Source organism: Myotis lucifugus, unplaced genomic scaffold (genome assembly GCF_000147115.1).
Source record: "Myotis lucifugus unplaced genomic scaffold, Myoluc2.0 scaffold_8, whole genome shotgun sequence".
In the NCBI taxonomy this organism is placed as follows: Eukaryota; Metazoa; Chordata; class Mammalia; order Chiroptera; family Vespertilionidae; genus Myotis; species Myotis lucifugus.
The window spans coordinates 9,849,975-9,865,078 of NW_005871056.1; the positions used below are offsets into that span (position 1 = coordinate 9,849,975).

Consider the following 15,104-nt stretch of genomic DNA (forward strand, 5'->3'; position numbering starts at 1 on the left):
TGGGTTTAACAACCAGGTTAACTTCAAAACCAGTGCTCTTTCTGTGACCCCCATGGTCACAGGGAGGGGCGTTTGTCTCCTCGGTGGTTCACTATTCTGCAATCCTTTCTTTTATGGGTTGTGGCAACCAAGAGAGAGCAGAAATAGAGAATCCAAGACCCAAGAGCAACAAAGTCAGAGCTGAGTGGCTGGGTGGGGTCTGCGTGCTGGCAGGCTGCCAGACATAGGCCTCCTGGATCCTGCCTAGGCCGGAACAAAGATTTGACGGAGAGCAGATCTGTGGCCACTTTCTCTCCATGAGTCTAGAAAACCAGTGTTCTCTTTCTGGAGGAATCTGTTGAGCTGACTATAGAAAAAGCAAAAAGGATAAATTCTTGACTACAGTTTGAGACCCTGAATTCAAACCACAGCAAAATCAGGAATAGGGTCTGAAACTGATAATTTCTAAGCACTTAGAAAAAGTGATGACTGCTCAGAGCTAGCAAGAGTTCATAGAGAATAAGTCATTTCCCTATTTGGGAGAGTTTCCACATGAGCAGGCAAGTAACAGCAATGAAGGCAAAACCTTAGCCAGGCATCAGACAAGATTTTACAAGATCACCTTAGCAATGAAGTGGGAAATGCACACTGGGCCAAGTTGCAGGCAAAAGCTGTCTGGGGCTGTGCACCTGCCCCGAAAGCTGTGTCCAGTTTGCTCTGGTGAAGGGGGCCTGAACCAAGCATGTCAAACTCAAAGGCTAACACGGGCCAAATAAACAAGGTTTAAGTTTATGTGGGCCGCAAAAAACCAAAAGCTTCAATTTTCATAGAAACATAGGTTTATTTCCATAGAGATCTGCTGAATACAAAAGGCAGAAATAAATGAGTCATTGTTAACATAAAATAATAGAACATTTTAATAAAAATTAGTATTTCTTCTTGAACATTAACTTACCAGACACTGAATAACTGCACAAATTAATAAGCATAACGCAAATAAACCTATTTTTCTTGTTCTTTGAAAGCAGAATACTTCCTGTTGTGCACACCAAACAAGTCAGTCCAAGACTAATGAATGACATGGCAATTGGCTGCTAAAATATTCGCTGCTAGTATTAGTGGAGAGAAATGGTGTGCCTGCGCTTTTAAGGCATATAAGGGAAATGAATGCAACACGATTATGGTAATCAGTCATTAGCGAACGTTGTAGTTCATTATTAATAATTATGTATAACAGGATAATGTAAAAATTAAGTTACAAGGTTTGTATTAAAACATTTCTTACATACCATTATATTGGTGGGCTGCAAAAATATTCATTGTGGGGCACATGCGGCCCAAGGGCCGTGAGTTCGACATGCTTGGCCTGAACTCTCAAGTCAGCAATCCAGGCGCTGGATGGGGATCTGGGCTATCCAGGTATAGGTTGCTAAGAGTATTCTAGCAATGGTTTTTCCAGAGGTTCTCTGAGGATTCATGTGTCAAGATCTCACCTGGTGGCCACTTGGTTAAAGACTTCCACAGAGTCCCTTTCACCTAAAGTCCACATTCCTTACTTGGCATTTCAGATTCCAAGATCTAGCCTCCACCACTTCTCTGTGTTCTGCCAGTCCACCCCGACTCTCTCCCACACATCTGTTGTCTTTGGGACTTGCACATTCAGAAGGCCTCACAGAAGCCTGCTGCTGCATCTCTGCAGGGGGGGCAGTGGGAAGAACACTGGCATTTGGGTAACGGCCTGGGTTCACGCCCAATTCCCCCATGATTAGCTATTTAAGTGACAACCTCTTCAAGCCTGTTTCCCTATCAATAAAGGTAGGGAGAAAATGGTCTCCTGACCATTGAACACTTTCTTTTTTTGTTAATTCTCACCTGATGATATTTTTCTATTGATTTTTAGAGAGAATGAAAGGAAGGTACAGAGACACAGAGAGAGAAACATCTATGAGAGAGACACATCTTTTGGTTGGCTCCCGCACATGCCCCAATCAAGGCCAGGGATGGAGCCTGCAACTGAGGTAGGTGCTCTTGACTAGAATCAAACCTAGGACCCTTCAGTCCACAGGACTATGCTCTATCCACTGAGCCACACCAGCTAGGGCAACTGAACACTTTCTATGTTCTAGTCCTTGTACTTAAACAACCTTCGTTAACCATTATAGCTTATGCGGCGTTCTCTTGCACATGGTTGTTATTCTTGTGCTTAAAGTATTCCTTCTCATCTCAGCCTTTCCCCTTGTCCCATTTGATTCACAAGTTCTCAAGAGTAGGACTAGAAGTACCTTCATTTTTATAAAATCCTTCTATACTTTGAGATTTGCACATTAAAAGGTTCTTATGTTCTACCCTTTGGTAACTTGCCCGAGGTCACAGAGGGACCACTTTTGCTCCCCTATTATGCCTGCATGTTGCATAGTTCCCAGCTCAACAAGTAATTTGTTGAATAAATGGAGGAAGCATGGGTTGGTGGTTATGAGCACAGATTCTCTGGGGCAAACTGTCTCTACTAGGTGTGTGACCTTGGAAAACTTACTCAATCTCTCCGAGCCTTAGCTTCTCCATCTGAAAAATAGGGAGAGTAACAGTACCCACTTCGTAGGGTTGTTATGAAAGTTAAATGAGTTCCTGTAATGCATTTAGAACACTACCTGACAAACAGTAAGGACTATATGAGTTTGTTAGACACAAAACAACAGGTGCTACAGAGTCATTAATGACCAAGTATTAAACTCACAGAAAGTTTGATTTAAAAAAACAAAATACAAGTGGACTGTTGTTGAAATATAGGCCAATGCTCAAATTAAGTTGATTAGAAATAATAAACGTTGAAATAACAGAACACAGAATTCAAATTGAATTCAATCTCCTTTAGTAAATTTGTGACTACATGTTGGGAAAACAACTGCTTACAACTGGGAATACATCCAACATCTTAAGAGAAATTCAGTCTTGAATCCTTAATATATTCAAAGAAATGCTTTAGGTATGTCTGATGCTATTGACTAGTCCAGTGATGGCGAACCTTTTGAGCTCGGTGTGTCAGCATTTTGAAAAATCCTAACTTAACTCTGGTGCCATGTCACATATAGAATTTTTTTGATATTTGCAACCATAGTAAAACAAAGACTTATATTTTTGATATTTATTTTATATATTTAAATGCCATTTAACAAAGAAAAATGAGTTCGCGTGTCACCTCTGACACGCGTGTCATAGGTTCACCATCACTGACAGTCTTTCAGGTAAAGGAGAGTAAAAAAATAGCTGGTTCAACATTTTATCCTGTATGACTTTGTTTTACTACTTTATTAATGAAACTCTACAGATACAAGTTTTCACAGGACTAAAGACAGTTAAAAGTTTTGATATGTTATAGGGCCTCTGTCAGTTTTTAAGGTTTCCTATTGTTTCAGGAGGAAAAGGAAGCAGTAAACAAAGGAAGGAAAGGACAACTGCAGTTTGAAGAAAGGATGCTTATGAAAGGAGAAAAAGTTCAAAATTTGAGCTACTGCAGCAAACTAGGAAGACACTGTTAATTTCTATTTAAAGGTACTAAACAAATTGCTTTAGCTTGTTTAATTCAGTTTATATGCATGCAACAGCAAATGAAAATTGTGAGTTTTCCACCAACAGAAGGAAGATTTCGTTTTCAAGAAAAAAGAAGGTCATTTGTGCGGCCAGGTTTTCATCCACCCTTAGCCGTGAGCTGATTCTGATTGAGAGAAAGGCTCTGTTTAAATATTTGCCCCTGGAGAGGCAGTGGGTTGGATTATACCTCCATGCACAGATGTGCTGGCTGGGGAGGCTGCAGTCAGTGGCTGGGACTGTGGGTCAGGGAAGATGATGCCCGACTATACAGCGAAGGGAAATTCACACCATATACCCCTCATGGTGGCAAAAAGGTCCCCTTTTCATGATCTGGTCCTCCCTACCTTCAGCCTCGTCTCTCTCTCCCACGTGCTGGAATGCGGTCTTTTCCACCTCCATGTCTACACATGCTGCTTTCTCTGCCCATAATGCCCCTAAACTGTGCCTGCTTAAGTCTTTCACATTCTGCAAGCTTTAGGTGTCACCTCCTTCAAGAAGCTTCACTCAACTGCCAGGCGGGAGACATCCCGCCTTTGCACCTAGTGCCACTATCACCTGCTACTGTGCACCTCTGGCCACCTACACTGTGCACTATTTGGGGCAGGGGAGAAAATTTAATCAACTGTATTTCCAACCACAGTGCCTGGCCTGGGGGAGATGCAGTAAATACCTGTGGGATGTTGAAAGGTGTCAACTCGATGTATAACATTCAAAGACATGGGCAGGAGAATTCATTCTGGACTTAAAACTGACCAAGTTCTTCCATAGAGAAATGACTGAGAATAAAGGCAAAGAAGGTACTGGAGGTCATTTGTGACCAAGGATCCTTTACCTGTTAGTACCCCAAGTGATAGAAATCATATATAATATAATGTGTCCATGCATTCTGTGATTTCTGTGACTTTTGGGGACCAGGAATACTCTCTGACACTCACAGGGTCATGCCAGAGTCTTACCATGTGGCTAAAGCAGAGTCTGCAAGTACATTAAGTATCTGAAGTCCCCAATACAGCTGTCTGTGAAGCAGCACATTCTAGAAAACAGATTACAGGCCCTGCCCTGATAACCCTCACAGCAAAGATAATGGCCACAAAGCCAGGGGCATTTCTGATGAGTCAAAGTTGACAGGAAAAGCCACTCAGTGGCTAAGAGTCAAGCAGATATTTATAGCAAGCCAAGTAGAAGCTATATACCCTGAAAGAACATTATTCCACACACTATTTAAAAATATATAGGGAGTATATTCCTTCTTTCCCCAAAATAGAAATATTCTCCCCACCCCCAACATACTTGCTTTATAAGAAATTGTGGAAAGTGGAATTGCTGCACCAAGGGTATATACTTTTTTCCTAAGAGAAAAGGACACTTTTTTTTTTAATTTTAAAGCAACAGCAATTATTGACCTTAAAATTTAAACAATAATTTTTTAACACCATCTAATATCTAGTCAGTGTTAAGATTTCCCCAACTCATGAATATCATTTTACAGTTGATTTGAATCAGGATTCAAATAAGGTCCATACATGATATTTGGTTTCTATGTCTTCAAACCTCCATTGAATCATACAGTTTCCTATTCCTCTTTCTTGCATGCTGCTTATTTGTTAAACAAATTGGGTCACTTGTCCTACAGAATTTATCCCATTTAATATATGACCGAAGCAACCTTGTGGAGTCTTTTTTTTTAAGTTTGATATTTCTGTTATCAAGGTATAATTTGCACTTATATACTTATATACATAGCCCATGGACACAAACAATAGGGTGGTGAAGACCTGATTTGGTGGTGGGTAGGGGCTGAATGGAGAGGAGTAAAGGAGGGGGGATGAGAGACATCTGTAAATACTGTCAACAATTAAAATAAATAAATAAAATAAAAAAGGTATAATTGGCATACAGTAAGTCACATATATTTAAAAGGTATAATTTGGCAAGTTTTGACATATGTATACACCTGTGAAATCAACACCACAATTGAGATAACGAATATATCCATCATCCCCCAAACTTTCCTTGGGCCACTTTGTAGTCCTTCCCTCCTGCCCCAGGTTGCTCCCCAACCCCTCAACTACTAATCTGTTTGCCGTCACTGTAGTTTGCAATTTCTAGAAATTTATATAAATGAAACTCATATAGTATATATTCTCTTTTGGTCTGGCTTCTTCTATTCAGCATAATTGAGATTCATCTGTGTTTTTGGTTCATTCTTTTTTATTGCTGAGTACTACTCCGCTGTATGGATACAACACCATCTGTTTTATTTATTCACGTCTTGGTATGCGCTTGCATTGTTGCCAGTTTGGGGTTATCATAATTAAAGCTGCTCTGAACATTCGTGCACAAGTCTTTGCATAAGCATATGCTTTCATTTTTTGGGGAGGGGGGTAAATAGGTATGGAGCAGCTGAATCTCATGGTAGGTAAATATTTAACTTGTAAGAAATTCCCAGGCTGTTTTCCACAGCCGTTGCACCATTCACTTTCCTACCAGTAGTATATGAGAATTCCATACAGCTAAGTTTTGGGGGAGTCAGAAGCTATATGTGGATTTTTGACTGTGTGTATGTGTGTGTGTGTGGGGGGAAGGACAGTGCCACATAACCCCTTCATTGTTCAGTGGTCAACTGCAGAATGTTTGCTTACCCACTGAGGAATAGCAGAGGTTCTCAAGGGCACATGCTACCCCTTCATCTGGCTGTGTAGGTAAATGCTTTCTGGGAGCACCTGGCAGGGTGCCCTGACGGAGACACAGGTTCTATAAAGTATTCAGTGTCTTTAGCATTTATGGGCAACATGAGATGGGCAGGGGTATGGGGGGACTCTGAGAAGGATTCCACTATATGGCCAGGGATATGTCACACCGTTAAGGAGTGTTAACCCTTGGAATATGATGGAAGAAATGTAAGCCACCAGCTGTGCTGTGAATGAACAAACCAAGCAGTTTTAATAATGGTGATGATGACAGCAGCCAGCAAAGCCCCAGGAGGCCCAACCCACCAGTATTGGTGTAGGCCCCTGACTGACCTGTTTGGTGTAGGTGGTCTCTGGCCACCTCAAACAAGCGCAGGTGCATGTTGGTGATGGGGTTGAAGGAGCCACAGGCCAGGAGCACCACGGGTATCCGGCTCTTCATCTTGTCAGGCACATCCGCATCTGCTGCAGTGGCCACCCTGCCTAATGGGGACAAAAACTCATGTTAGGGAGTTCACATGAAGATCAGTCAGTGTCTCTAAACCACATACAGCACATTAGTTCTCACTTATTAGATGACTGAGGAGGCAATAATAATAATAATAACAACATTTATGGAGGACTCCCCATGGGCCAGGGACTGTGCTAAACACTACATCAAAGTATATCCCTCATCTCACCAAATCCTTTCAACAACCCCCAATGGTTACTTATACGGCACAGGAACCTGAGAAGCCACAGAGCCAGGACTGAAACCCAGAAAGACTGACCTCAGAGACCATGTTCTGCTCATAAGTACAATACCCTCCCTGGCCTCTGATGAGTCTCCCTGTGGTCAAAAGGAGGTATGAAATGTCGTCTTTGATAGTCCAAGTAGAACTCAGGTCCCAGAGTAGACCAGCACTTTTAAAAAAACGTATTTTAAAATAATTTCCAACTTACAAGAAAAGTCGCAAAACTTATGCAAAGAATTCCCATATACCCTTTACTAAGATTCCCCAAATATTAACATCTTACCACATTTGCTTTATCATTCATTCTCTCTTTCTACACACACACACACACACACACACACACACACACAGACACACACGTATGCATACATATATCTACCAAATAATTTTTTTTCTGAAATGATTGAGAGTAAGGTCTAGACATAATACCTCTTTATTTCTAAATACTTTAACAGCACTTGCCAACTGGTGGTCTGCAGACCACTGGTGGTCCGTGAGTTGCAAAAGGTTGGAGACCGCTGCTTTAGTATATGTTTTCTATGAACAAAGACATTTTCTTATATAACTACAGAGCAATGATTAAAATCAGAAAATGAATATTGTTGCAGGGCTATGATCTATTTTACAGATCTTTTTTCATTTTGCCTATCATTCATCTAGGCCCAAGCATTTTGAGAGGGCCTAGCCCACCCTCTTGTCTCTGCATGCTATGGCTTTCAGCGCTGGTGAGGTTAGAGGAAAGCAGAAAACAGCCTGGGCTCCAGGGCAGGCTGGCAGACGTGGCTCTCCTACCTCTGAGATGCTGCCTCCTGGAGAGACAGTGAAGAGCTCCACTGGGGTTAGGCCTTGGTTTGACTCCTACTTCTACCTCTTACTGGCTGTGTGATGTAGGGTAAATCACAGTTCCTCTCTGAGCTTCAGTTTACTAAAATTCAAGATGGGGATAATATTACTTACCTTTATATAGTGGTTGTGAGGATAAAGGAACTATATATGTTATGTGTCTGGTACCTAAGAAGTGTTTAATAGATAATCACTGTGGCTGTGGTGATGATAATGACAATGATAAAACAGATGTTGCTGCATGACAGGGGGGAAGCGAAGGAGAAAGGAGGTGGCAGTGGGCTTGTGGGTGGCAGCTGCCAAATGGCTCCCAGTGATCCTCACTTGCCAGTGTTCACCTGTACTTCCCTCACCATGAGTTGTGGGCTGGACTTGTAACTTGCTTTTAATGAACAGAATGCAGCAAAGGAGTGGAATTCTACTTCTGAAAGAAGTTACAAAAGAACTCAGACTTCCCTCTTCTGCTTTTTCACTTGCTCACTTGATAAAGTCAGTTGTCCTGTTGTGAGTTGCCTCATGGAGAGACCCATGAGGCAAGCAGCTGAAGGAGACTTCTGATGCCAACAGCAGATAAGGAACTGAATCCTGCCAATAACCATGTGAGTGAATGTGCAAGTGGATCCTTCCCCAGCTGAGTCTTCAGATGAGACTGCAGCCCTGTGTCTTATAAGAGACTCTGAGTCAGAAGACAGAGTTAAGCCACATCTATATTTCTGACATATAGAAATGATGAGATCATAAGTGTGTGTTGTTTTAACCTGCTAAGTTCTGGGGTAACTTGTTATGCAGCAACAGCTAACTAATACAGTGGCCAACAGGAGGAATGCATTCACTTCCTTTCTCACTCCTCTTGCTATGGTGGCCTTGGCTGTAATTCTGCAATTTCAGGGGTAACATGGACACTTATGTCACTGGAGCCTGGGACCCTCTTTGTATCTAAGAACATTGTTTTAATCTGGCCCCTACTGTCTGCTTCTCCAGGCTTGCATCCAACCACCGCCTGCCTCTTTATATTCTAGGAACAATGAATTACTTGTGAGTGGTTCCTTTGTGAGCTCCTCATGGCTTCCTGCTTCAAGCTTCTGTTCATGCTATTTCAGTTTCCTCCAACTGAAATAACCCAGCACACCCCAATCTGTTAAGACTCAACTCAGGTGATCGATCACATTATTTATGGCTTTAATCACAATTTCTTGACTGCCTGCTAGGTGCCTGTTATCAGTTAGGAATGCATTTGGTTGCAAATTTTAGAAGCCTAACCTCAGTGGCTTAAACAAATAGAGGTTATTTGTTTCTCACATGATGAAAAATCTAGAATTTGTCAGCTGCTGGCATTGGATCACTGGTTCTCCAACGCCCTGCAATTCTCTCAGCTTTTCCTTCAGATTACAAGATTGCTGCTATAGCTACAGCATCATGGGTACAATCAAAGCAAGAAGACTCAAGGTGCTATACTAGTTTGTCCCCCTTAGTCAAGAACACAAGAGCTTTTTCAGAACCTCCCTCCGCCACTATAGATTTTGCTTCTGTCTCACTGGCCAGAACTAGGTCACATGGCCCCTCTATAAGGGAGGCTGGAAAAGCAAGTATTTAGCTTTGTAACCTCTCCAGTGAGAATCAGCAAGGTAAAGGGAGCTGGGAATAGGATGTCCACAGTGTCCGCCACAGAGTTGGGGATATAATTGTCAGGGAGCTCTCCTGACACTTAGCTTGGGCTAGCTACTCTCTACCTTCACCAAATCACATACCGCATCAATTGCAGAAACCTGCTCTGTGTCCTTCCTCCTCACTGGACAGTAAGCTCTGTAAGAGCAGGGGCCGTGTTTTCTCTACCTCAGAAGCTCAGTCAGCTTCAAGCACAGAGCTGGGCTCCCTGGAAACTGAAAAGGGCACTGGCCAGCTGGAGAGCAGACCTGCACCCTGGTGGTGGGAAGGCCCAATGCACCTCCCAGTGTACAGAAGTTGTTCTGGATGTATTCCGAGTTACCGCATGAAGATAAAAAACTCTCAACTTAGGTGGGCTCCTTTTGAGGCAGCAGAAACACCCCCTACAGTATGAGAAAAAGGAGTCTGCAAGCTGCTGCTGCTAGCTCTTCCCAGGGAGGTTGGATGATTTAATGAGATACTATTTGCAGAGAGTGCTGAACTATTCACAAGAGCAGCCTTGTGATGAGTGTTATCTGGAGAGGCTGGCTGTTTTTCACAACGACTATAAAGCCTTTCAAAATTCTATTTCATTTTGACAAAATATAATTTCCTAGGGCCATTAAAACATGTAACTGCCCCATTTCAGGTAACCTGGGGTTTGGATCCACTTTTCCAAAAGTTCCCAGAAACTGTAAATTAGGACATTTATTTGAATGGTGGCAATGAAGTGTGATGTTGGGAAGAAGAACAAATGATATTTAATAAGTGACTTTCTTTTCTCTCCTTGCGTGAGCGCACTGAGCCACACTGCTTGGACAGTGACTTATGCTGCCTGGGCAGCACCTCAGGCAGGAGGCGGCAGTGAGCACACAGTCCCAGGCTCAGGAACGAGGTCAGGCACCTGCGTCATTTGTATGCTCTAACTTGCTTCAACTACTTGCTTCAAGTCCAAGCCTAGAGAAATACAATGGTAGGGTTGAAATGAACTCAATCCTGCAGTCAACCAGGAGAATAAACCAGGCTCTGATTTGAGTGTAAGTCTCATCAGACACAAGGCCAGAAGCATCCTATAAAAGTGACTTGTCTGCCCTATCATGTAATAATACCTTGGGAGATGAAGCAAGTGTGGGCGACTTGCTATTGGGAAAGGCCTATCATCAATGAGCATTTAATGGAAGTCCACACATGAGCAATAATTGCTGTGGAAAGATTTAACAAGTTGAGAAGGCAGCACACAGCCTTCTTGGAATTCATCATTAAATAGGAGACAAGGCAAACAGATTCCACTTCTGGCCCCAGCCCCCTCTCCAGTGTACTGCGTTCCCCGCTATAGTCACCCAGACAGCATTTCATCTCGCTCATCAAATACAACGTGCAGCTTCCTTTCTCCTTGCTTCTGCAAGTGCTGTTCGAGCACCTGAACCGCCATCCTCACTCTTGCCATCAAGGTTTCTCCTTGGAGTCCCTACCCAATGCCCCTCTACCCCATCCCACCCCCATACCCGCATTGTGCTAATGTATTTGTTACACATTTGATCACTTCCTTCCTTCATCAATCACCGAACCATCATTGCTTTGTTTCCATGTCACTCTTCACCAAGTAGATGAATTCCTGCTGGGTGGTTTCTTATTCATCTAGGTCCCCTCAACTCCTGCACTGTGCCTAGCACACGGGGGCGGGGGGCGGGGGGGTGCGGCGGTGGAAGGCCCTCAGAAATGTGTGGAATGAATGAGAGAATGACTGACTATCCCCAACCATGCATAGTCCCTTTCAGATGACCACCTTCCCTCTCTGGTTTTGTCACAATCACTAGACAGGGTCTTCCAGAGATATAATCTCACCTTTCTGGCTTCCTAGAGGAATTTAAGACCATGCTCCAAGACCCCACTCCACCAGACCAGACTGAAATCAAATAAAGCATTCCTGCCCTGTTGTGCCATCTTCAATGCCAGGATCCCACCAACAGGAACATACCAGTCTCCTGCACATGGACACCAAGGTCATCCCTCTGTCCTGGACAACAGAGTGTTGCAACAGGCTGCCACTCTGCCAGGCAACGGGACTTTGCAGCTGTGATTAAAGTAAGGGTCTTGAAATGAGAGGTTATCCTGGATTAGCAAGGTGGCCCAATTTTATCAAGAGGGATGATGAGGGAGAGTCCGATAAAGACGTAAGGACCAGAAAGGAGAGAAGATGTTGTGCTGCTGGCTTTGAAGATGGAGGAGGGGCCCTGAACCAAGCAGTGCACGCGGCCTCCAGTTACTGGAACCGGCAAGGAAACGCTTTCTCCCCTAGAGCCTCAGCAGGAACCCGGCCCTGCTGACACCTTCATTGCAGACCTCTGAAAGCACAGAACTGTAAAACTTTGTTGTTTTAAGCCAACAATCGGTGGCAATTTGCTACAGCAGCCATAGGAAAGTAACACCTCACCTACTTAGGGGCTGGTTCTCTGAAGTGGCCTCCGCGCCGGGGCAGGAAAGGCTCAGGAGTTGAGCTGATAAGACGGATATTAAAGGGTGTGTTGGGCACAGGGACCAGCACTGCCAAAGTCCAGAAACCACGACCTAAGGTGGGTCATGAACTAAAAAAGCATGTCAATGTGGTCGTGTGTCGGTGTGAGCTCATGTGTGGGTGGCCCGAGATGAGGCTGCAGAGGGTGTAAGGATCATGCAGGCCCCCAAGGGTGCTGTGCAGGATTTTATCCTATGGACATGAGAAGCCTCTGAAGGATTTTAAACAGGGGTGTGACTTACTCATATTTCTGCTTCTGAAGGAGCTCTCAAGTGCTCCCAGGATGGTGCATCAGGAGGCTCCAGGATGGCTAATCCCAGCACCCCTCACCGGGTGAAGGTCCCCAGCTTCCCAGAGAATGGCCTTCCCTGCTGCCACATTTCACCTCAATCACCAGGTGATGCGATGCTGGCGGATGCCCCACATGTACTAAATTCTAACTAAGCATGTGCCCCTCGGCCCATTTGTCACAGGCCGTCGCAGAGACATAGTGAGGAAAGGCGAGCTGGGAAGGTTAAGTGCCCGTCGCTGCTGATGTAACGTGCTAATGCGCATCGCCTGGGAGGCAGTCAATTTACCTTTCCTCGCCATGAGTGCCTCTAACACGACCCAGGCCGGGAGAGTGGCTGCAGACATCCTTGTTTATTATAGACATAAAGCAGATGGCTTCGGGCAGAATGGAAATGGATTCTATAAACATCTTTCATTACACGGACCTCTTGACCGGACTCCTCATCTTAAAGAAAACAAGAGACGTGGTATGTACAGGGTTGGGCAAAAGTAGGTTTACAGTTGTGAATATGCAAAAACAGTTTATTCTTGTATGATTGTTTATTAATTACAGTAATACTTTTCCATACAAACAACTGTAAACTTGCTTTCGCCCCATCCTGTATTTGTGGGGTCGACGAGCACATTTTTCAGGACCCAGTAAAACCATTTCCATCTGTGGGAGTGTGTCAACTTCTCCAGGGCAATCCACCTCCACATGAACTCTGGGCGCCTTTTCTTTTCAACTTTGTTGGATGCACTCGCTGTTGCTATGGGCACACAGTGCTGCTAAGAACAAAAGCAAAGCGGGCCTTCTTTGTCAGTGTGAGGATCCTCTGCCAGCCAACCCTTGGAGGAAACAAACATGCCAATTAAGCCCTCGTCCCAATTATGAGACTCCCAGGAAAGCAGGCAGCCTGGCTCTTCCGTTTTGAGAACTTTCAAAAGATTTGAAGGAGCCCAGGAATGGAACGAGGTCTCTTGCAACCCTACCCTCAGGAGTTGAGACTAATTTCGATAGCTGCAGGAAGGTGGAACTGAGTGACAGCTACCAGCTTTACTGAGTGACAGGCGGGGCACTGTGCTAAAAACTACACACATCAACGCTGATGCTTTCAACACACCCAGAGGGGAAGGGTTTGTGCTTGCATTCTGGTGAAGAGTCCCAGCCTCAGTGAGCCACATGGGAAACGGAGATAAATCCCCCGCATCCTAGGTCTATCATGGGGTGATCGAAACTGACCCATGTACCTGGCCCATAGGGGGTTCTCCAGAAATATTAGCTCCTTTATCTTTCCTTTCATTATGTTTAAAACAGAATTCACCATTCCCACATCTGCTGCTATATGCTGTTCACTTTGTTCAAAATAGGCCCCACACTTTTTATATTCACCCACAATCAAAACCTAGCAGCCCTTAGGAAGCTGTCAGCAACCCCCACTTTGTTAGGCAGCTCATTCAGACCAGCTGGGCCTGGGAGGTGGACCACAGAGGAGTGCTCCTGAGGAAAGCCACTTCCATTGCCCTGCTGTAGTCATCCGTCTAGCTCCAACCAAATTAACTCAGCTCTAAGCATCCCTGAGACTGAGTTAAGAGTCAATACTGAGGAACAGAGGAATGAGTAGTTTGATGTCATTCCGGTAGAAATAACGTCTTCTGATAATGAAGAATAAATATGCCCCACATCACAACGGACTTGCTAGCTTGGAACAAAGAAGGTATAGAAGAGCAGGTAGAAGGTGAGAAGGGCCTGGGATCTGTTGTGAGGAGTGCAAACTAACAGATAATTAAAAGAACCACCAGCCACTCTGCTAGTGCCTTAGGGACAGGGGCAAGGAAAACCTGGTGCCTGTCCTTAGGATTATAATTTAGCAGGAAGAACAAATATTTAGAACCTGTAGGGCAGAGGTTGCTGGTCACTTCCCAGTATCCATTTCCCCTTCCTTTTTAGGTGCAGAGCCCCTGTCTTTAGCTAGCACATTGCTATATTCCCCATCTTTGCAGGAGGGGAAGGCCAGGTGCCTCAGGTTTGGCCAGTAATCTATGAACAGAAGTGTTGGGTGACACTTCCAGGAACTCTCTTCAAAAGAAAAAAGGCATGACTTTCTCCTCTTCTCACCCCTGCTTTCTAAATGTGATGGCTGGAGTGCAGCAGCTCTCTTGCTTCCTGAGGAGGACAAACTGCAGGTTTGACAGAGAATAAGCCAAGAGAAAGGCAGGACCGAGAGGAACCTGACGCTGCCATACGAGGCCCAGACTGCCTACCTCTGGATTTCCTTGACCCGCGAGGGAAATAATCTAAGCCACCATTATTTTCTATTTTCTGTTATAGCAGCTAAGCCTAATTTTAACTGATATACTGACACATAATGCATGTTCACTGAATTAGTATGTAAAGAAATAAAAAAGTGTGTAAATTTTTAGAAGTTGCTCTTGCCCCAGTTAGAAGTATTTTTTATATGCAGAAACTCAAATGGATATTGTTTGAAAGGGAAAATACACCTAAGGAAAAAAATCTACCATAACTTAATTTTTCATATGAATTTTTCATGGGAGGAAAAATCCTTACTCAGGACTCCAGGAAGCTGAAATGTGCAGCAGCAAATCTGCTTTTCTGTAGATCACAAAAACCAGACTCTGTCCTATCTCCTTGCCCAAAAAAACAGATTCATTATGGCACACTGTCGCACTCTGCTTCGAGTGGGCATTTGCCATATGGCTTGGCAGTTTAATGGTTTTCTGATACTTGACAAAAATAAAGCACAATCATTTTGCAAGGAGTTTGAGTTCCTAGATGGGTCTTTTCCAAATAACAGCTGTGCCTCAAAATTGAGTTACTCA

The 15,104-nt window shown here is 43.9% G+C and overlaps 1 protein-coding gene across 1 annotated transcript in view; it reads right to left on the reverse strand.

Moving 5' to 3' along the window:
* LOC102442729 overlaps window positions 1-15,104 on the reverse strand; it is a 118,235-nt gene that overhangs the window by 67,509 nt on the left and 35,622 nt on the right. The window contains 1 exon segment of the mRNA XM_006083757.3: window positions 6,591-6,740. Within this exon segment, the coding sequence (XP_006083819.3) occupies window positions 6,591-6,699 (109 nt within the window). The 5' untranslated portion in view covers window positions 6,700-6,740.